Source organism: Lactuca sativa, chromosome 4 (genome assembly GCF_002870075.4).
Source record: "Lactuca sativa cultivar Salinas chromosome 4, Lsat_Salinas_v11, whole genome shotgun sequence".
Classification (NCBI taxonomy): domain Eukaryota; kingdom Viridiplantae; phylum Streptophyta; class Magnoliopsida; order Asterales; family Asteraceae; genus Lactuca; species Lactuca sativa.
The window spans coordinates 132369071-132393083 of NC_056626.2; the positions used below are offsets into that span (position 1 = coordinate 132369071).

The following is a 24013-nucleotide window of genomic DNA, read 5'->3' on the forward strand; positions in this document are numbered from 1 at the left end:
ATTCATTTCACTAAAACAACACGTACAACCACAAATCCCACCTAATATAATATTAATTTATGCAATTATGCATAAAAGTCAAAGTAATTAACTAATTATGTTAAATTTTTATAGGTACAATCAATTTCAATCTTTATATTGCAAAATACATAACTTCAAGCCATATGTAAACCTAAAAGTTAACAAAACCATAGAAAAAAAAATAACAAAACAAAAGATGTTACGTTCCATTGTATGAACAACAATTATTAAAAAAAATGTTTATTGGTATTGAACGTAGACCTACACACTTACGGTCCTAGATCAGTATCGGGTCGTTTTCGAAACAGTCCGGTCTTTTTATGGTTGGTTTCGGAGCCGTCCGTTTTTTTTTTTCGGTCCGGTCTTTTTTCAGACCGTTCTCTTTTGGTCCGATTTGTTTTGGGACCGGTCTCGGCCTTTTCCGGTCGGTTTCGTGGTCTTACCGTGCGCTGTTTTCGGTTCGATTTTCGGGTCAGTTTTGGTATTTGTTGGTTTTTTTTAGTTTCAGTTTCGAGTTTTTCCCTAAACAAATGTGTGATTAACAACAAAATGGTAGATTAAACTTTATTTAAAATGATACACTAAAATTTAATAAAAGAAAAAAATGAAGTTAGATCAGTGTGAGATTAAAAATTGTGTAATTAACACAAAAATGATATATTTATTTTGGCTAGCGGTTTTTTTAGATCGGTCTCAGACTAATGTCGGGTCGATCTTGTTTCGGTCTCGAAATGGTCCGATCTTTTTTGGGACTGGTCTCAGACGATCTTTAGTCGGTCTTTTTTCGCTCCGGCCTTTTTTAGGACCGAAATTTTTTCCGGTCTAGTCTTGTTTTAGACTGGTCCGCTCTCAATCTTTTTCCCGGTTCAGTCCAAAGCTAGTCCTTTTGTGCAGGTCTAATTAAACGTCCAAATGGTAACCATATTATGTGTACAAGGGTCCTCCCCCTAACACCATTTATGACCAACCAATCTATTGAATAAAAAACAAAAAGATAAAATATACATAAATTTCTATGATATTCCACACAATACACAATACACATGCTTTGCTATTTCCTCATAGAAAGAAAAAGAATCAAACAACTATTTTGTTTTCTTATATTATAATTAACAAACTAAATTTCTAATGCCATAATCATTTTTTGGTGTTGGATCCTTTTCGTTCCTTTTCTTTTTCGGCAATAACAAGGAAGATGTGGCTTTTGCCAAGGTCACCTTTCTAACCAATAACTCCCATCTTCCCTCTTCCTTCTTGTTTTTCATATTTTGTGCCTTTAATGGCCTGAAAAAAAATACATTTATAAAAAAATCAGTAAATGGTTATTACACTATTTTAAAGTATGGTAACAAAGTGATTTATTGTCAAACATTGTTAAAAAAAAAGGCATATTGAATTTATTTTGATTTATATATCGTGTCTTTTATGCGGAAAATTATTGCACATAATGCTTTTGTCTACCAAAATTATTGCAACTTTCTCAACTACTCTTCACATGTTAAACACCTGTCTTCTAGAACCCAAATCCGGTACACGGGTACCCGGTCCGTGTCAAATCTACCCGACCCATTATAATTTATGTAAAATTTTGAAAGAAAACTATGGTTATGGTTACCTGCAAAGGGGAACTTTACAAGTTGAATCAGATAGTTCGCAGATGGAAGAATGGAGTTTGAAAAGTTGCCACATCCTTTTGCACCTAATACACCCTCCATTCACTCTCTTCTTACAGTTTGCCACATGTTGAATCGAGAGCTGCAACCCTTGACATGTTGAGAATTTGCTACATGGAGACATGTTTTTGGTGGGTTCTTTGTTGCATGGTCCTACACTTATGCACCCTTCTGTGCAAATATGTTCTAAACAATCCATGGCTTCACTCAATTGAATATACAAGTTCTGTTCTTTCCTACGCTTCCTGCTTCTCTTCCTCAACTGCACATTATTTTAATCCGAATCAATAATCAGACAGAAATCAATTTTTTAACAATCTTTGATTGTTGGATAGCTAAACCTTTTTTTTTTTTTTTTATTAAGACCACTTAAGAAGAAATTACACTCTGTTCTTAAATTGTTTCTTGAATAGTTTTAAGAGAATACTCACCGATTCAGATTCATCGATGACCTGAAGGATTTCGAGCTCAAGGAAAGGATCATTGGTTTGAAGAAACTTCCAGCCTTCAGTTTTCTCAACGGCTTTGAAGCTATTAGACACGAGTTTCACACATTTGAGGTAAAGATCAGGTGCATCGCAGAGTCTCGCAAGTTGAAGAACATCAACTACGTTCTCAATTGTTAACCGTTCGATTAAGGCTTTGCTACAACGCGATTTCAGTTGTGGGACCAGGTAGACATGAGAAAGCGCCAATAGATGAATCCCGAATTTCTCCATGTCGTCTTCCGTGCACCTGAAAACGATGGCGTTTCGAACGATTAAAAAAAGTTACCGGCGGCGTTGCATTTTAAATTACTGGCGGTGCTCGGCGGAAAGGGATAACTGTCAGTTTACATTAGAAGTGGTGCCAGATGTGCCATGAAGAATGGACGGTGCAGATGTTTATTAATAAATATCATTTTATTCCACTGTTAACATTTAAATAAATCTTTGAAATAACAGAAAAACGATTATAACAATATAATATACGAATAATAAATAATAAATATATAATATACGAATAAAATGGTTGGCTTGTGGTTGGGAACTAACTTGTTTGAATAAAGGAATCCGACGAACACCTCGACGGCGTCACACGGAACGCCGAGTATGGGAACAGTCTTCTCGGAGCTCCGATGCTTTCTCGGTTTATCGATTATGCTTTTCAACACCGTCGAAGCTGATGCCTGAATGCACATAGCAAACAAATCACAAATTAATATCGTAAGATTATTGAATCTCACAACTTGAATGAATGCAAAAGACATACAAATCAACCGGAAAAACGACAACTGTTCCCGTGAAAATCATATCGCCGGGTTTAGTTAGAGGCTTTTCCGATTGACTGTTTGTCTTCAACTTTATTTTATGGGCTTTTTGGTGCGACAACATTTTCGATCTTCCATGAATGAGTGATTACCAGAATGTTAGCATGCGCCGGAATCCTTCGACCACCAGAAGTTAGAATTTGGATATAGGTATCCGTGGGTTCACCGGAAGCATTGTCGGAGTCTGTAGGAGATGCCGGTCTTTTACACATCTTGCTGGAAAATCAGTCGTTTACTATCGTTTTTCGTTTAAATTGGTATGAAAGTATAGGGAGTAGTCCAAACTTTTCGCCGATGTGTTAGATTCAGGCCTAGGATGTCTGATTTTATAGACAGCTCAAAGCCAACCATGTTTAAAAGATCTCAAAGTACAAGTTCGGCCCTTAAACTATTTACAGCCATTCAAATTTAGTCCTTTCAGAATTTTTTTTAGTATATTAACCAAAAACCAGACATCAATGAAAATGAGGGAACTTTTTTTTCCTTCCATATTTTAGACCTTTTCCTTATTTTCTTATAACAATAATCCTTGTGTATCTTTAAAAAATGATAAACCATGTGAATAACTTACATCAAATCATCCTAAGGCCCATATGAGATCAATTTCGAAACATTCTTGATGTTTTGGGTGTGATAAGTATTTGAACTATGTATTGCAAAATATATAGCTAAAAAGTTTTTTAATTTTCTTGTAAGAAATACATATCTAAACATATTTTTTAATTTTGCTGAACTGAAAAAAGAAAACTCGGTCAAGTTTAACAAAATGAGCTTTCTAAATTTTATACTAAAATTGAAAATGAAAACCGATAGAAAATACATATCCATGTTGAAATAACATAAAATGGAGACATGGAAAACATTGTTTTTTAAATAATTATTAAATATTGGAAAACTATTTTCTAACTTTGCATTCCTGTTAGAAAAGTTTACTAAAAAGTAGAAAATTTTCGACAATGAAATTGTAGAAAATTGTTTTGGTTTCCTGTAAAAGATTTTTAAAAGAAGATTTAGAACTTTCATTTTCAAATTTTAGCATAAAATCTTTTAAAACGTGTTTGATTAAAACTGGATGAGTTTTTTATTTTTCAATTTAGAAATTAAAAAACAAGTTTGGATGTTTATTTTCTATATTTTTCATTTACCAATTTTTGTTATTTAAAACAATACAATATCTAACATATTTCCTATATATATAATTAGAAAATATTGTGAGTTGTTATTAAGGACACGTCCAACTAAAGTTCTGATGCAATAATTACAGAACCGGTCCCTATGTTATTAATTTAAAGAATTCTAAAAATGGTCTTCATGTCGTAATAAAATTACAGAAGAGGTCCATGTGTCCGAATATTTTGCATAAAATAGACAAAATTACAGAAATGGTCCCTGAGCAAAAGCATGAAATATAGAGATTGTAATACCAGATTAGTAAAAACTATAAAAAAGGTCACCGTGTAATAGTAAAATACAAAAATAGTCCTTGTGTACTAATATTCGTAGGAAATAACCTTTTGTATTAGCTTATTGAATCCAAAATACATTTTTATATTATTCAAATAGTTTATAAATAAATTTTGCCCTTAAAAACTATGTTAAATGTATTTTTAAAATTAAATATTTGATAGGTGGGGATGGGTGTGAGTGGAGTGTATCATCCAATTTCAAAAAATTTCTTATTTTGAGATTATAGGCAATAAATAGACCGATTAAAGATCTTTGTTTTCAAAGGAATATGGTTTAGACCTTATTAGATGTTGATAATATTGGTTATATGGTCTAAGCCATTGTGTTGTGTTTTGGAGCCAAATGGGTAAAATGAGAAAACTTATATGTTAGGCTTATTGCATGGATTATGGTTTTTAGTTTGACATGTGTTAAGCTACAATTAACTATATAGAAGTGTGGGGCTCGTCAATACCTTTCCGTGGATGTAAAGATCGCCGTAAACGAAGTTGAAATGAAGAAGTTATAATTGTTTGAAGTTGAGGTGGATTTAGGTGAAAAGTCATGTCTACAACATTGGGATCAGACCCACGACATGGCGATCAGTCAGGCCCAAGCCCATGATTCTTTTAGGGTTTTCAACGTATTTAAGCTTAATATTCCACATTTTTTTGGCATTTTAGTAGCCTCCACCACCTCTAGGACCCCTTAGGAGAAACCCTAGCCTCCACCTTAAAGATTTAAGCTTCTCCTCTCTATTCTCTCCTCTTTTGGGTGCTTTTTAGGTTATTTTGATGAATTTTGAAGATCAAGAAGGTTATTTTGGTTGCAAGGAATGATGCATCAAGTTTGGATCCGTCAAAATACACTTCATTTCAAGACTATTTTAAGTATAAAGTTCCAATCTTACTATATAGTTCTTTAGATCTTGTCATTTGGTGGTTTTGGCACTTTTTGTCCATTTATGGGTGATCTTGGAGTTAAGTGGACTCCAACATCTTTTGATCAGTTTGAAATGTTTCTTGGACCTCATGGACTAAGAAAGTTATGATCTTTTGCCTTCCCTTTTAGACATGCAAGTTATCTTGGTCCTTTAGGCCATTTTGGTGTATTAAAGTTTGATCATGAATGACTGAGGCATTTTTATGGATAAAGCTGGAAACTTTATCCCTCTAGACACCTGAGTGATTCAAATATGGAAGTGGAAGACTTGGACTTAATGGATTAAGTTGAGAAAAATGCATTTTTGGGCCCCTTTGAGACTTAAAGTCTAGATCTTGGTGGTTTGGACCTTCCTAATGGATAAAGTTCTATTATGACATTCGAAAGGATTCAGATATGGCTATGGAGCTCTTGAAATCGGAAGAAAATGGATTAAGTTCATTTGAGCTGTTTAGATCGGTCCCCATGGTGTGGCATTAGGCTGCCACGATGTGGCGACTGGGGAGTCAACAACTATTTTGGCATTTAGGGCCAACGACATGGCCAAGGAAGGCTACGACGTGGAGAACTGTTGTTGGAAATTTTGACTTAGCTTTGACCGTTGACTTTTTTTACCAGTTTGAGCCTTGGTCAAACTTGGGTAGAATTGAGTATTTAATTAAGGATTTGTTTCGATTCGACTTTAGGAAGCTTGGGTTGGCTTTTCCGTTTTTGAGGTGGAGGTTGAGCTTCTGATGGGTAGTTCATGTGAGTTTTTATCACTGTACTTGTAGGTCAATGACACTAATGTCGGCCCACTGGATTATTTATCCTGGTATATTAGATGATGTTATGTTGGTTATATGATAAACTGGTAGATCTGTATGATTACTTGTGTTTGTTGGTTATATGTTAGACTGGTAGATATGTATAATTACCTGTACTTGTTGGTTATTGGTTGTTAGTGTATATGTCGATATGTTATGGTTTTATTAGGTTGGGACAGTCATGATTTGTGTTGAAGGCCAAGATATCCTTAGGGAGGTTCGAATAGGCTGTAGGCCCTACGAGGCAGTCCAGTCATGCCAAAGGCCCGGAGAGCGGTCCGGATAGGTTGTAGGCCATGTGTGGTGGTCTAGTCAGGATGAAGGCTCATTTATGCATGTTGTTATCTATTTTGGTTGTGTGGGGTACTTTAAGGGAAACTCACTAAGCCTTGGCTTATAGTTTGATTTCATGGTTTCAGGTACATCTGATGATCGGGGCAAGGCGAATGCATGATTGTGTACATCATCCTTGGATATTTTATTGATAACTGATGTTGGGATACTCTGATTAACGATTATGGCTTTTAGAACAATGTTTTGAATCATTTATGGATTATCAAAATGGTTTTAAATATGAAAATTTTACTATGATTTTTGGGATGGTACAAATTGGTATCAGAGCCCTGGTTTGAGAGAATTGGATGAACACTTGTGTGATTCCAAACTCAAACTAAGGATCTACAACATATTTTTCAAAATTAAATCCAAAAAGATCGACAAAAAGGATGTGATAAGTACAATAAGCCGGCCAAGGAAAGTGTTCCCCAAGATACCCACACTTGTTTTGTGTATTGATGATATGAGAGAATTTCATGCTAGTTGTAGGCTCGAGATCTTTAGGAATTGCTTGATTCATGATGTCTGATAGCTGAGGAGAATTTCTTGATATGTTATATGGAACTGACATTATTACTGTGGTTGCTTAGTGTATGAATCATAGTTGTACATAACTAAGATTTATGTCCTAAGAATGTTTGATTTTGCCTTATTTCTTGTTCTTTGTCTGGTCGTGGGCTTAGGATAGAATGAAGTATTTGACTGTCTATCGAATTTAGTGTTATGTATGATTAGCATACACGAGCGGCTGTAGGGTTAGTGGATGTTGCATGAGTGAGTATGGTTAGTAGTAGGCGATTGTAAGGAAAGATTAGCCACTCTTGAGAGAGTGAGTATAGGATGTATATGTATCCTACGAAGTGCTTTAGTGTGTTTGGTTCGATGTTGAGTGGGTTTTGGGAGCATCAGCATAAGGATGTGACTTAGAGGATTCGGGATGATTCTTGAGGAAAGTATAGATATGTGTGGAAGGTAGTGTTAGGCCCATACTACAGAAAACATAGGATCCGTACTCAAATTGAGGACAATTTTGGGGATTCTAATGGTGCATTTGGTTGGCAGGAAAGGAATGAAATTTGAGGGAAAATGATTTCAATTCCCTTAAATTCATGCGTTTAGTTGGACTTAGAGGAAGGAAAAGGATTCCTAAATGAAATAAACTTTCCACCATATGGAGGAAAGTGAATTCCTTCCAAAATTGGATGGAAAACATTCCTTCTCATCAAGGAAAGTGGCAGATTACAAAAATACCCCTTGTACTTATCAGAAAACCCACCACCACTACCATCACCATCACCGCCGCTACCACCGGCACCACCACCACCACCGCCACCATCACCACCACCGCTGCCGCCCCACCGACCACCACCACCACTGCTGCCGCCCCAACCACTACCATCACCACCACCACCACCATCACCTCTGCCGCCACCACCCACCGCCACTGCTTGCGACACCACCACCACCACCATCCTCGACGTTACCACCGTTGCTGCCGCCACCGACCACTACCACCACCACCACCATTGCAGGTACCACCACCACTACCAACGCCATCACCCACCAACATCGCCGCCACCACCACCACCACAAATAACACTACCACCACCACTACCAGCGATGCCACCATCGTTGCTACCACCACCGCCACCGCCACCAGCTGCCACTGCCACCACCAACACCATCACCGTCGTCGTTGTCGCCACTAGCTGCAACTACCACCATCACCACCACTTCCGTCACCACAATCAATGTCACCGCCACCATCACCACCACCATCACAGCCACCATTACCGCCACCCACCATTATCGTTGCCACCATCGCCACTGCTCTCACCACCATTGCCACCACCGTCGAAATTTTACTGTTTTTATAATTTTCATAATGTATTTTTACATATCAGTTAGAAAACAAGGTAAAATTAAGCAAAACATGCAAAAAGGGCAATTATGTCATTTTACATGAATTCCAATTCTATTTCCTGCGAACCAAACAGATACTGAAATTAATTCCAATTCCATTTCCTGCCAACCAAACAGCATATGGAATTAGATTCAAATTCCTGACAGATTCCTTTTCCAATTCCAATTCAAATTCTTTCAGCAACATTCTGCGAACCAAACAACACCTAAGGAGTTGTTTAGGGGTAGATAGCATGGTTTGGCACCATAATTCATTGCAGTGTGTTTTCACCTTTATCAGTTATCGGTTATGATTGTTCAGGTTGAGGATGGGTCTAGTGATTGTTTAGACCTTAGTGACCATGTTTTTTCAGATCTAGGTGAGTTAGTTGATGTTGAGGTCTCGAGGGCCTTGTTCGAGGTAGAGCCAATTGAGTCGCGAGACTCAAGAAGGAAGCGATTGTGATGATCAGCTCGAGGATTCCAGTCGAAGGCTGAGTGATTGGCGGATAGATTGGGATTATCACTATCTATGAGGGGGTTATTTTCTTCCAACTTTCCGTGTTTGGAGGAAAGAGAGAGCAAACATGTGTTTTTTAGAGCTGGGATGTAGACCCAACATGGGGCTAGATAGTTGCGGTTGTTGGCGGCAAGTATGGTAGTATGGGAATGCACAAGAGGATTATTGTGGTATGGTTGCCTTGAGATGAGATCAAATGTCTGCTTTATTTGAATATAGGCAACTCAGGTGCTAGTTTATTATTTGAGGTGATCAAGGAAGTAAATCAGGAACGACAAATTTTGTTATCTCTGATGTATCCCAACTATAAGAATAATACCTATTGTATCTATGAATGATCCTCACGATGTATTGATGGTTGGGGATTTGTAGATGAAGTGTGCGGTGGTCTATTTGTTTCTAGATAAAGGATCGGTGTTATGAATGGACTGTCAGAATTATTGTTTGTGCATCTGCATGGGATTGTTGATGTTAGGGGAAGTCATGATATGGGACTTTCCGAGGTCCCCATCTGAGATTCAAAATCTCTTTGAGTTTGCTTGGCCTTTACATGTAAAATCATCTTGCATCGTATTGTAGATTCCAAGGTCCAGGGATGTTATGCATTTGGGTGAGCCTGTTCGAGTTTTGGTCTGTTTGCAATGTTAGTTGATGGTAGTTTGAACCCTAAGTGGGGGAGAACTAGATATTCTGCGTGGAGGATCATCGACCTGCTCGAGTTATGGTTTCAAAAGAATGAGCCATAAGGATTTGCGGTTCGAGCATGCAAAACTTTGGTTCAGTATTTGGTCAAGACGGGGGTACAGAACAAGTGCCATCAGATGCATTTGTTCAGGAATACAAGAGTCGTCTTCATAGTAGGAAGCCGCCGAACAAGGAGCTCGTTGTAGCTAGTGGTTCCTTTCGGGAACGTCGAGGAATAGGCTAAGGGGCGTTTGGTTCGCTCAAGTTGAGTACTGATTATTGTGGGAAATGTCAGCTTGTTGTATAGATTGATATTTATAATCTAGGTGGGGAAGTTATTGATCGGTAAATCAACTTCAAAGTTTGCGCCCAGTTACTTCCAACTCATTTTTGGTTTAGTAGATACTGAATAACATTACTTAAAGATATCAAATTACCCTTCAAACAACCCGAGAAAGAGCATATTGATAGACTAATTACTCTATGCACTAAATCGGTAGGTTAGAAATATAGTTCAGGCGTAATATCTGCACATTTACTAGTTGGATAAGCAATGCAGTGAATGCACACATACTAATATATCCTGAACCACGCTCTTCTCAATCGCGTGTCTTCAACTCCAAAAAGATAGGAAATCGTCAAATCCGCACCGGCCCAAATTTAGAATGCAAAGTGGGGTAGGAGGTCTAATAGGCAATCTGATGTGGCAAAAAGTGATAAACCAGCTCATCAGGAAGTTTAAAGGCCGAATAAAGGGATAACCGGCCTTTGGAAGAGGGCAACCTTTTAGGTTCGACGTGGCAATAAAGTTGCGATTATTTTATCCAAGTCACACTTGTAATACTTTTTTTTAAATAAATACGTGGCAGAAAGATATTATAATTAGTAATAGACAAAAGAACAAACAAAAGGTGTGCCCACAATGACACTAGATGTTTCCGTAGATATTCTTTATCACATGTCTCTTTAACAAATATTTTGAAAGCCAAATCCCATGAAAAATATCAGATCATTAAAGAACTCTTTTTGTCACAAAAAGTTTGGTTAAAGTTTTATTTATTTATTTAATATAACCGACTCTACACTCTATATTTAAGATGCCAACTTTTTATTTATTTTCTTCTTCACAAATATACACTTGTGTTTTTTACACGACCTTATCTCAATCAACCTTGGTCTGAGCCATGTTATCACTTGTAATTGATTTTCAGTTAAAACAATATAAACTTCACAGCAAGAAAACAAAAGGTAAGATTTGGTTATTTAAGGCTCTTAAAAAAGTTTGACTAACTTAGGCGGAATGATGGTAAACCTTTGTAAAAACATATTGTAAGAACTTCCAATATTTCAAAAATAGATGTTGATATTTTTATGCTAGCTGGTTCGACTTCGCCAATATTGTTTTCAAAGTATCTCTTACTGCTCATTATCAAGTGAAAACCAAACAACACTGTAGGCAATGTATTATTTCAAAACGCCGCCACATCATTAATTACCTACAAGTAAACAAAAAGGCTGAAGACAATGTCAAAAATAATACTAGTATCTATAAGAATGATTAGTTTGGGTACTTAAGTTTATATACATTTTACCCAGTCCTTGTGGCCATAGAGGTTCGACTGCAGTGACTCCAGGGCATGAGGCAAAGTCTCATGTTTGCAGCGGGGGATTAGTCGGTGCACGTAAGTTGGCCCGGAAACCCTCGTTAGGGAAATTCCCTTTCAAAAAAAAAAGTTTATATACATTTTAGGGTGTATTATATATATATATATATATATATATATATATATATATATATATATATATATATATATATATATATATATATATATATATATATATATATATATATATATAAACACTTGCCAATGAAGTTGACGTTTTCTTTTATTTAACAATCTCAACTTGTTAACTTTTGCATTGAAAAATTGTTAATTGCAATTCTTGTTGATCAGCGCGAGTGATTATCGGTTGTTATAAGAGCATCCACAATGGGGAGTTTAATGGAAGAGTTGAATGAGGTGTCATGCTTGTCATTCAATGGATACAACTCCACCATTGTGAAATGCCACCTTGGCACTCAATGGATTTGGAACAATGTTTTAAAAATCGGTTTTTTAGTTGAACCGGTATGGTGACTGGTTTCCGGTTCAAACCGGTTCAACCGCTGGGTGAACCGGTTTCTATATTTTTCATGTTTTTTTCTATTTACCTACACATACATACATATATAAATTATGAATTTGATGTTTACAAGTTTAAACATTAAAAATAAATATAAAAATAAGTTGTAGATGAATACAAATACATTAAAATAACATATAACCATAAATTTTAGTGGTTTATATCAATTCATATACGTCAAAAAGAAAATAAAGTATAATACCGAAACAAAATATAGTTTTAGATGAATGCAAACACATCAAAAAAATTTATAAAATTTATCATATGTTTTAATTTAGAAAAAACTAAATAGATTTGAAAAAAATCATCAAAGTTTATTATATAAATGGTTCTTTTTCATGTGGTTTTATTAGGTTTAACCGGTTCAACCGGTTTATTTTAACCGGTTCAACCGGGTTTTTCTAAAAACCGGACGGTTCAATCCGGTTCAGAAATCAATATAAAACCGGTGATAGTTGAACTACTCTCTCTCCCGGTTCCCGGTCCAACCGGTTCGACCGGCCGGTTCAAACCGGTTTTTAAAACATTGATTTGGAGTTCAATAACCATTGAACTCTTCAATGGGAAAAAGAAAAGTCTTTAAATCTTTAAATTAATATTTTTTAATATGTTTTATTAAATTTGTAGAGTTTAATGCATTGTGGGATAAAAATAAATAGAGTTGTATGGAATACTAAATGATGATGTGACACTCTATTGAACTCTATAAAGTTGAATGCATTGTGGATGTCCTAAGTTAGAAAAAACATTTTCATGGAGTTATAAACTTATTTTTGCGAGCTTGGTGGTCATCTTCCAAAATCTCGAAAATCAGACTTATATAAGACCACCATTTATATATGTTCATTTTTAAAGATTAAATCACTATATTAGAATAAGGTTTTGATATTACACAACACATTAGTTACGTATAAAATCTAAAACGAAAGACAAAAACGGTTGACATTTAAACAAATTGTTTTAACCTTCTTAAAATTTTATCCCCATTTTAATTTGCCCGGCCCCACTGTTTGTGTCATATATCGGTAAGGTATGATTATGTTACAATAGGTGTGGATTAATTCGTTAAAATCTCCAGCGTTTTAAAAATAAAAAAATATATAATAAATAAACGTCATTCATAACTATATAATTCAATATCTTTGCAACACATGCATGATATAAGAAGAATGAAACTAAAACAAGATGTAGATGACTGGGGTTCTGCATCAACGCCAATTTAGTTTGAACACGCTGACACGAGCCAACCCATCTAGAGAGCTTTTCGGAAGACTCTCCCCCTCTTCATGAGTTTCTATCTCAAAATCTTTCAAGTAATCAGACCAATGCAAATCCTCCCTAACCTCTTTCGTATTCTTCTTCTTCTCAATAACCTCACTCAACATCACCTTGAAAAAGTGGTTGTTGTCTGCTGTTACAACTACTTTTTTAGGATGGCAAATCGTAAAAAACGCATCAAAATTTGGGAACGCTCCCACAGGCCTTCATCCCCAATCATAAAAAACGACAGTTGTTGTACGTTTTTAGCCGGAAACCCAACCATTTTTCTTAGATTAACAACGTTGATGTCAAATGGCAGGTTTATGACACTAATGTTCTTGATTTTTATCTTAATGTCGCATTTCATTGCTAACTTGAATGCTTTCCTCATCTTGACAAAAAAAGAAACTTGAAGGGGATTGCTCAAAGACAATGCAAGGACGATTTGCCTGATTCGGGAGTTGTCAGTGGCTGGAAAAAACACAAACCTAGGCATCGACTTGCCTTCAAAAAGAAAAACGTGTAACTTTGGTGCATTGACTTCTATCAGTTGTATGTCGATACGCATGTATTGACAAGATCGCAAGGATAATATCTCCATTGAAGCACATGTGAGATCGAACCTTCCCAACCTCCAACGTTTCATATTAAGGGTTAAAATCTTGAGAAATGGAAATTTTGATTTGATCATGTCTAGGCATGCATCGTCAATGATTATACCACGTAAATATAATTGTGTCAAGTTGCTTCCTAATGACAATGAATGCGCGTTGAATGGAAGAGGGTTCGCTGGTGGTGATTGAAAACGTAGATCGAAGCTACACTTTGTAAGATTCGGGACATGATTGATTTTCAAGAAAGTAGTGTTTCCTTCATCTGAAATTATTCTTAACGTGTAAAGATAACTAAGGTTTTTAACCTTTATGGTATTGAAACCCTTGCAATGTAAAAGCTTTATTTTCACAAGTGAGCTACAAGTAGAAAATATGTCATCAAGCACCTCTTGACTTATATGAACATGTTGCAAATTGAGTACTCGAAGAGACACACAATTGATCACAGGATGATCAATACTCATCATATAAACGGAATGAGCCTCTGAGAAAAGACTGGAAACTCTTAATGTAGTCAGATTGATACCAGAGAGTATATTATCTGGCAACGTAAACGAGGCACTTGCAACAACAAATGTGAGGGAAAGCTCATGAAGGGAACTTTTGGATGCCACGGGTCGAGTCCATTTCTCAGCAAGAGAAGCGGAATCTTGATTCTCAATGTTGATCTTAAGGTGGATGCTTTGTATAGGTATGTTGTCATAGAGATACCTTATCAGAGTGTGGTCAATCACCTTCAAGTGCTCTGTTTCTTGTTCTTTGGTGAGAGAGGTTACAGCTTCACGAAACCCGAGGATAGGAATGGTAGACCAAGCGTTTAGCCATGATTTGGAGAGGATGCATGTTCGCGCGACTTCTTTTACTGGCAAACGTGATTGTATATTGTGGATCACCTCCGGAATATCTTCCAAGCGTGGGATGCTTCCCATCGTTTATCGTTTAACTGGTTTCACAAAACAAAAATAAATCTAAAAATTTGTTATAAAAAGATGAAGGAAGGTCTATAAAAGATATACGTATATCTTTCATTAATGTGTTGTGAGTGATAACGAGATGATGAATATCATTAAGTGCACCTGTATCTAGAAGAATATATTTTTTTAATGTGATAAAAATAGTTACACTTGTATCTATAAAAATATTTTTTTATTAATGTGTTGTGAGTGATTTAATGTGTTGTAATGATGAAAGTGAATAAGATTCTTTTAGAATGCCAAACTCCTGTATCCCTAATCCTACTGATCCTACATGCAAACTATTGTCGACCAAAAGACTCAAATCCTCAACCTATTTGTCACGTAATTAAGCGTGCATGTTATGTCAAAACAATAAGGAAATGATTTTAGTAGGACCCAACAAATATACTGCAAGTAAAAAGTAATGAATATATTAAGACATATTATATAGATAAACATTTCCAGAATAGTTGATAAAAGGGTTAATTACATATAATAATGCAACAACGATTCATATTTTTACCAATTTATGCATCAATGTTGTTTTTAGTACAAAATATGCAACATTTTCAAATATACCGTTGAATGTAACCTACTTGTATATTACTCAGTGTCATTAGCATATATGCATACCCATCCAAACATCTTAATATACTCCATCCATTCCCAAAAAGGGAGATACATTTTGAAAATTTTAGATCAAAACTAATGTTTCAGCTATTTAAATAGATGTAATTTTGTTATCATTCTATCTCAATATTTATCCAAGTTGTATTCTTGTAAAGTTCAACATCTTTGACAGACTACTTGAAGATCCAAAAGCACACGATTGAATGTGAAATCAAAATTAATCAAAGTGAAGATATATGATTTAAAGTTTTAAAGTTTTAATCTGTTTGCAGCTTGCTAGTTTCCCTCATAAACTTCAATATAGAAATTAGTAATTGTAATTTCATAGTTGATGATCGAGTTGTTTTTACAAAATAAATGAAACTCAAAGCAAAAAATAAAAAAATATAAAAAAAAAATAAAAATAAGAAGTATACAAAAGGCAGCCTGACTCTTGAAGTCCTTCTTGAAGTCCTCCAGATCGAAATTTCAGACACTAATTCAGAAGAATTTTGCATTACAGATATATAGACCAATTTAATATGAAAAGCTTATGATGATAGGAAGTTAGGAATTTCACATGTGTTAAATGCTCCTTTTTCTCCTCATAACTCCTTGTTCTGCATAAGAAGTTGTGCTTCCTTTGCCTAAAACAATAAAAAGAGGGTCAAAAAGCTTACAATACAAAATAACAATAATTAGAGTTGTAACTTCAAAATACCTTTAGCGTCCTAAAATGTTCTCCTAGGCGGAAAAGACCATTAAGAATATGTCATACAACATTTGATGTGGACCTTGATAGCTTTTTTAGTCATTACTGTTTTTACAAAGAAAATGGGTAAACGTAAAATCTTTTAATTATTAAGATATTATGTTTAACCCCTAAGGGAATGGAAGTTTCTTAATCTCCAATGGAGTTATTTTAAAAATCAACAAATTGAGCTAGCTGTTTGGATGTGATTAAACTAATCAGTTTACAGTGTTCTGTAAAATTGATTATTATTCTAATATTTAGGATAAAACAATCAACTTTGTGTACAAATTGATATAATTTTAAGATTTTATGCAAGACAACTAATTATTGAAATAAATGGAGAACTACCTAATTATCAACACAGTACATGATTGATTATGATTGTGGCTAAACATAAATAGAAGCTTCTCAAAAATTTCATTTCTATAATCTAACACAAGCACATAATAATACGTACCAACACATCATCCTTAAGATCAAATTTCTTACAGATTATAATTTAAGAATAAAAGCCAATCATATAGACCCTGGTTCGAATAGCATTCAATGGATTCCTTTCCATTTGCTTTTAAAAATGACACATCTCCATATTGAAACACGGGTAAATTCTACCTACCTATAAAAATGTTAAATCAAAATGTACCCTCAAAGTTCAGGTTTAATTGGAAAAAAGAATGGTATATTTTCCAAAAAAATACTTGTCAACATAAGGAATTTTATGAAATTAACTATAAACATAATATGTTTAAGAATCTTTGTAACACATAATATAAAATGAAAACTAAAACATGATGTGGTAAAACAAGTAACTCAACAGGAAAAGAGCAGGTTCTATTTTAACGCCAATTTAGTTTGAAAACACTGTGACGTGACGACCCATCTAAAGAGGTTCTCAAACCATCTGGAAGGCTTTTCTCTTTTTCGGATTTTACTTCAAAACCTTTCAAGTAATAAGGCCAATTCAAATACTCCTCGGCCTTTCCAGTGTTCTTCTTCTCCATGACCTCTCTCACCATCAGCTTGCAAAAGTGATTGTGGTGTTGGAACATCTTGTCTGGCTTTGTAATTATTTTCTTAGGATGACAAATCGTAAAAAATGCATCAAAAAATGGAGAACTCTCCCACAGACCTTCATCCCCAATCGTTTTAAACAACAGCCGTTTCACGTCTAAAGCCGGAAATTTTGCCATTTTTCTTAGATTGATGATGTCGACCTCAAATGGTGGGACTATGACAATATTGGTCATGGTTATTCCAATTTCACGCTCGATTGATAACTCAAGTGCGTTCCTCATCTTGAGAAAAAAAGAAGTATCAACCGGATTGCTTAGATACATTCCAAGCTTGATTTTCTTGAGTCCAGAGTTGGCAACAGCTGGAAACATGAGACTAGGCATTGTCTGACCTTCAAAACAAAAAGAATGTAATTTTGGTGCATTAACTTGTACATTGATAAGCCTCAATGAGCACCCCAGTAATGACAATCTCTTCAAGGAAGCACATGTGAAATGGAAGCTTTCGAAATTCCATAATCTCATATAAAGTGTCAAACTCTCGAGCAAAGGGAATTTTAATTTCATCATGTCTAGAAATGCTTCGTCCATGAACACATCACCAAACGATAAATGCGTCACTTTTTCTAAGGAACCCATGTTAACTGAAAGAGGGTTTCCTACACACCAAAAGAAGCTTAGATTCGGGACCTCATTGATTTCCAGAATACGGTTTCGTTCATATGAATCAATTTGTAAATTGTTAAGAAAACCAAGGTTTTTAATCTTGATGGTATCAAAGCCCTTGCAATGAAAAAGTTCTACATCCACAAGCAATTTACAAGTAGAGAATATCTCATGAATAACCTGTTCACTTATGTGAACATGCTTCAAGTGCAGTTTTCGTAGGGACACCGAGTTGATGACAGGATGGGTAGTCATTAAAAGGGAATGGATCTTTGAGAAAGAACCTGTAACTCTTAACTTAGTTAGGTTTTTGCCAGAGAGTATATCATCTGGCAAACTAAAGGATGCACTTGTAACCATGATTAAGATGGAAAGCTGCTTCAGACAACTTTTGGTTGCAACAGACGTAATCCATTTTTCAGCAAGAGAAGACGAGTACTCCTGATTCTCGGTGTCGATCATAAGGTAAAGTCTTTCGATTGGTATGTTGTTATGGAGATACTTTTTGAGAGTGTGGTCAATCACCTTTAAGTGCTCTGGCTTTTGTTCTTTGCGAAGAGACATTGTGGCTTGAAGAAACCTGAGGGTAGGGATGGTAGACCAAGCGTGTAGCCATGACTTCGACAAGACGCTGGTGCGGGCGGCTTCTTTTACCGGCAACCGCATTTGTATGCGGTGGAGCAACTCCGGGATATCTTCTAATAGTGGGCTTCCACTCATCCCTTCCGCCATCTTTTGTTACACAAGAAACAAGAAAACCAGCAAAACCCTGTTAGTTTTATTTTTATAGGTTTACAACGAATGAATGCCGAATAATCGGTGACTTTGTTATAAAAATTCAAATATCTTTGATATTGTTTCCATTTTCTAAAATTTTAAATTTGTTATTAGGAATTTAACCTACATCAAAAGAGTTGTGTTTTTAAGAATTGACTACTAACCGGTCAATTGGTTTTATATTTATGTAACTTTAACATAAAAACGATACTTTATAAGCGTAATTTTAAAAAAAGAGTGAATATGGAATTGTAAATATCATATCTATCCGGATTAAAAAAATCTAAATATTATATTTATTTACTTTTAAAATTTTTAAATTATCTATTTATCCAAAGTTTTTTTTTTTTTAAAAATATTATATATTACTAAAGATTATTAAAAGATATGGTAATCTTCTTCTTCTTTTCTTAATAAAAGAATCTCTATAATGCCACATGTCACTATTTTAAGCCTCCTTATTACCACGTGTCACTACACACATCGTCTTTGACTGCTTTTCCACCCATGTCTCGCTCTCTCATTCATCCCTCAATTTCGGGATTTTCATTTATAAGAACCAACTAAACATGAAGAAATTGATCAGAAATCCCTTAAAATTAACCATATTACGTTGTTGTTGGATTTAACATCCATATTTATTATCGTTTGTTTTCCAAAAAATCAGCAAAAATACTTTGAGTTTCGTTTATCAGCAAGATATTAAAATCCTTATCCTTCAAATTCGAATCTACACATCATATAAGCTAATCGCCATTACACCTTCACCTCCATCGCACCCACATCATCTTCATATGTTGCTCTGCCTCCTCCCGCCTTCAACCACCGACACCATTAAAGGAATATAAATTTAAAAATCCCAACTTTATGTTTGTTTCCACTTTGGGATTTGAAATGTTGAAACCTTTTTTTATGTTTGTAATTCTTGGTTTTGTTCTTCAGTTCATCCTTTAATTCTGGCAATTTTGCATGTTTTCTACGGGTAAATTGTTGATGTCTAAGCTGTTAGTCATTTATTTTTAGGATTTTTCGTTTGTAATTCTTTTAGATTTTCTACTATTTTTAAGCTTTAGGAAGAAAGTGATTGACTTTGTTCGTGGGTATGTATTTTCTCTCCATTTGTATTGATATTGATTTTGGAATTCCCTCTCCATCTATGTACTTTCTCTTCACAATTTTTTTTTTTTTTTGATTTTGAGATTTTTGAATCTCTGATTATCAACTCAATTTCATTCATTTTTTTTATCATGAATCGTCTTTCTCGACAGGGGCGGTTCCACTATGGTCACTATAGTGTCACCGACAACCCTTGTTTTTTCGGACACAATGTAAAAAATTTTGAATTTTTTGTTTTTTCTACTATTGTGCCACTATGTAAAAGGAAAAATGTGCCACAGGCAACACTTACTATGAAATCTTGCGTTCGCCCCTGTTTCTGGATTATACTGGGGTTTTTCTTTATGTTGATTTCTTCTTCTCTTTGTTGTTTTATTGTCATGAATAAATTCCTGTTGAATTGGTATGTTGGTATGATGTAAATTATTTTTCACAATTTTCAAGCTTTTATTATTATTATTATTATTATTATTATTATTATTATTATTATTATTATTATTTTCTAAACAGGAGAAGAATGGAGCTAAACCATATCCAGATAATAACTTTTAGTTGCTTTGACTTATAATTTGTGATATATTAAGGTAGTTTTTAATATGTATCGCCATATCTACATGCACACTACAGGCACAAACATTTATTTGTTATGGATTTGCATGTTTTTTTGAAGTAGAAGTTCTATTTATTTTCCTTCTTTTTTACATTAGATCTTGAATCCAGTCTTGGCTGTTTGTATGTATGTATGTTATGCACCATGACAAAAATAAGGCACCAAAATTGAGCTATCTTTATGATTGTTGTTGAACTTTAATCCGCTCTCAAAATTGAAATTTCAGTCGTGATGCCTCAACGAAGAATCGTTATGATAAAGCTTGGTTCGATATTTTTGGAAGCCAGATCTTCTTTCGTTTTTCTGTTTTGCATCGATTAAGTCACCGCCACCAACATATCACCATCTTCCGCCATCGATTGGATCTTCGAATCCATTGAGTTCAAACATCATAAAATGATGCAGATCAGGTTTGATATTTATGTTTTTACTTTACTAATCATGTATCGCACACCTTTCTGGTTTTGGGTACTTCTTTTTCTTTGTGTTGACACTCTTTTGTTATTAATTGCAGGGTAACCAAGTTTTGGGTTCGTATAATCTTTATGATTGAGGTGGTAGATTGAAAGGAGAATGTTACACTCTTTTCTTATTAATTGTAGGGTAACCAGGTGGAATGTAACATCCCAAAAATGTAGGTCAAAAATTTCGATTTTTAATTAATAAAATTATTATCCAAGAACATTATCATAAAGCCATAGTGGAAATAAGTGTATCAAATACATCGAAAAATATCAGAGTAATCATAAAATATGGATGTAACACTCATAAAAATCATGATAAATATGAGTGTTACATCGGCATTTTATGATTTCAAACATTTTTCCCAAAACAATCAGAGTATCCCAAAATCATAAAAACCATAACCAAATGGATATGCACGGTCATGCCTTCGTCTTTCCATAATCATTCGAAGTACCTGAAAAAAAAAATTAGATTGTAAGTCAACGCTTAGTGGGTTCCCCAAAGTACCACCACAAAACAAGCATATACACAAACACTCATTCCTGACCCAATCAGCCTCGGGCTGGAATACCAGGCATGTCCACGATGGGTCCAGTCATCCTCGGGATGGAATACCCTCGTATCATAAGCATGTTGGCCCAATCAGCCTCGGGTTGGAATACCAACATGTCGGGTCCAATCAGCCTCGAGCTGGAATACCCCCGATCTGTTCACTAATGTACTGAGCAGTCCAGTCTCACCATATACCATAACATGTCAACATGTACATAACAGATAAACAAATAACATGGCATAGGTAAACAGATAACAGATCCACAGATCACTACAGTACGCCAGGAACCTACTCTTGGGACAACTATCGGGGTTGCTAAGTCAGTCGGAGAAGTGATCAACGGTAGTATCGCCAACAAGGTTGAAGTTGGCAGGAAGAGGAAATTTGAGGGGTCTTCAAGGTCTGACAAGAGCAACATGTTCTCGAAGTCTAGAAAAAGAGGAGGTAAAGAAAAATGGTGCGGTAAATGCAAAAAGAAAAACACTAGAAAAAATGGTGAGAAGGTAAAATGTTTTAAGTGTGGAAAGTATGGTCATTACGCCGACGAATGTCTATTCAAGGAAAAGGTATGTTACGAACGTAATGAGGAAGGGCACTTCAAGTTGGACTGCCCAAAGAAGGAAGAAGCTACAAAGCCAAATGTACCACTGAAGCATTATGAGAGATGCGATGAAGAGGTGACTTGTTACAAATGTGGAAAGACAGGGCATTACGCCAACAAGTGTGTATCCAAAGAGAGAGTGTGCTATGAATGCCAAGAAGAAGGGCATTTATCTAGGGACTTCCCGAAGAAGAATGAAGGAGCAAGACCAAATTCACTGCTGCAGCCAAAGGCAGGAGCATTTTATATGATCCTTGACGAAGCAGACAATAACGCAAGGAATCAAGGATAAGGATGTTATATCCAAAGATCAAGATATGAAGTAGCAGTGTGAATACTAATTTATGGTGTAGCCTATTAGAGGCATAGTATAGGGTGAACTTGAGCTTTTGTGTAATAGTTTCAAGAATTAATATAAACCCTGGTTTTGTTATTTTATGTGCTGAATGACACCTATCGGAAGATATCGAAGGTGGTATCTAGAATGCTATATGCAAAAATGTGATTATATCACATTAGAATATGAAGGAAGGTATATTCCATTCTGGAATTGACTCTAAGAGACCTAAGTCTAAGCGTTGCATCATACGATGCGAGGTCATTAGAACATGACCCATCGATCTGTTACAATAGATAAAGGAAAGTACGTATCCTAAGAATAAGAAGGAGTCCACAATAAGGACTTATTTTGTAACTTAAAGGTTATGATTGAAAGTCCAACATAATACGAAAAGAAGATGCAAGATTGAGCATCGCCTGCAGTCAAGAAGCCCTAGAGTTAAATACTCTTTCGAATAAACATAGAAATTACGGGGATGAAAAGATAAAGTATGGAATCATTATACAAACCTTATTTTCGTTGATGATTCTGGGACGTAATCATCCTAAGGAGGAGATAACTGTAACGCCCGTAGATCCGGACTAGTCAATTTAGAGACGATAAACGTCAAAAATGACTTTCTGATAGAAGAGTGTTTAGAATAAATAATCTTAACCAAGTTATAGTATATGTCACAAGGTTTCTGTGTATATAAAGAACGCCGAAATCCGAGTTATAACAAAGAAGTTATGACCTGTCGAAGTTTCGCGACAGAATCAACGTGACACAGCGCGACGTAAATAGTGAATTTATGTTAGAGCGATATTTGGCCTTAGCGATCTAAATAAATGTCGTAGAATATGTTAAACCGAGAGCGTTCATAAAAAAACGTCCAAATCTGACTTCGTATGAGGAAGTTATGCTTTTCTAAGTTTCGACTTAGCGGTATACAACCCAAATCTCGAAATTGGGATCGGGTGATATTTGGCCGAAGCAATCTAAACGATAATCAAAGATCTCATCGATAGTTGTCCAATGGTGAAAAGACAAACGAAAACGGGCGTCGGATGAAGAAGTTATGAAATTCTAACGGAGTTTTCCTGTCCCGGCCTACTAAAAATAATATAATAAAAATAAATTCAAAATTAAACGACGGAGTCTAAACAAAAGTTGTAGAGCATAGTCTCACCTACGTGTGGATATAAAGAACGTCAAAAACGGTCCTCGTATGAGGAAGATATGAATTTCTGAAGTTTTTAAATAATTAAAATATATTTATAAAAATTATAAATTCGGATAATATCCGAAGCCATGACACGTCCGATCCTATCCACCCGGTACGCCCAGCGTACTCCGGTCTCGTGTGGTCCGAGAGACGGCCATGTAGCCCCACCGAGACTTCACCACTTGGCAGCCCCATCTGAACTACGCGGGGCGTAGATCTTCATACGCCCAGCGTACGCATGAAAGAGGCGTTACGCCCCGCGTACATGGAAGTCACGCCCAACGTGACCTGATGACCAGCACACTATAAATAAAAGAGGAGGGCTGCCGATCTTGTTTGCAAATTTTCACTTCCCTCCCCTTTTTCTTTCTTCTTCTTGGCAATTTATACCCCCGAAGCCCCGATATCAATCCCGACACCCGAAGTAAGTCCCAAAGCCACGTCCATGACGTTCCTTCCACTAACATAAGTCGATTGCTCGTAGCTCACCACAGAACCAACTGTCGTATCAAAATTATGTCAAAAAACGTACAAGCTCAGTAATGCAATCATAAAAAACACAAATACTTAGCCAAACTTTATAATATTTCCATAATATTGTTCCTACTATGATCGTGTTTGCTTATTGATGGTTTATAGGTTTGGTATATTT

The 24013-nt window shown here is 35.6% G+C and overlaps 3 protein-coding genes across 3 annotated transcripts; all 3 read right to left on the minus strand.

Annotated features, from left to right (window-relative positions):
* Window positions 1-1021: 1021 nt before the first annotated feature.
* LOC111898732 (BTB/POZ and TAZ domain-containing protein 1) lies at window positions 1022-3312 on the minus strand. Its single transcript, XM_023894600.3, has 5 exons — window positions 3096-3312; window positions 2729-2862; window positions 2126-2429; window positions 1637-1956; window positions 1022-1305 (listed from the first exon to the last, which is right to left on the minus strand). The coding sequence occupies exons 1-5, from the start codon at window positions 3213-3215 to the stop codon at window positions 1131-1133; spliced, it is 1053 nt and encodes a 350-aa protein (XP_023750368.1). The 5' UTR covers window positions 3216-3312; the 3' UTR covers window positions 1022-1130.
* Window positions 3313-7648: 4336 nt separating this feature from the next.
* LOC128133521 (glycine-rich cell wall structural protein-like) lies at window positions 7649-8218 on the minus strand. The gene is made up of 2 exons (XM_052770989.1): window positions 8132-8218; window positions 7649-8041 (listed from the first exon to the last, which is right to left on the minus strand). The coding sequence occupies exons 1-2, from the start codon at window positions 8216-8218 to the stop codon at window positions 7649-7651; spliced, it is 480 nt and encodes a 159-aa protein (XP_052626949.1).
* Window positions 8219-16852: 8634 nt separating this feature from the next.
* On the minus strand, window positions 16853-18427 carry LOC111898739 (F-box/FBD/LRR-repeat protein At1g13570). The gene has a single exon (XM_023894610.1). The coding sequence runs from the start codon at window positions 18425-18427 to the stop codon at window positions 16853-16855; it is 1575 nt and encodes a 524-aa protein (XP_023750378.1).
* Window positions 18428-24013: the final 5586 nt, after the last annotated feature.

Excerpts from the sequence above, each read along its gene's own strand:
- LOC111898732 (XM_023894600.3), bottom strand. The coding sequence starts at position 3,215 with ATGTGTAAAAGACCGGCATCTCCTACAGACTCCGACAATGCTTCCGGT. Across the intron at positions 2,430-2,728 it reads GGATTCCTTTATTCAAACAA|GTGCACGGAAGACGACATGG; the intron begins GTTAGTTCCCAA and ends CATCGTTTTCAG. Across the intron at positions 1,306-1,636 it reads TGTAAAGTTCCCCTTTGCAG|GCCATTAAAGGCACAAAATA; the intron begins GTAACCATAACC and ends ATTTTTTTTCAG.
- LOC128133521 (XM_052770989.1), bottom strand. The coding sequence starts at position 8,218 with ATGGTGTTGGTGGTGGCAGTGGCAGCTGGTGGCGGTGGCGGTGGTGGT. Across the intron at positions 8,042-8,131 it reads CTGGTAGTGGTGGTGGTAGT|TGGTCGGTGGCGGCAGCAAC; the intron begins GTTATTTGTGGT and ends TGGTGGTGGTAG.
- LOC111898739 (XM_023894610.1), bottom strand. The coding sequence starts at position 18,427 with ATGGCGGAAGGGATGAGTGGAAGCCCACTATTAGAAGATATCCCGGAG.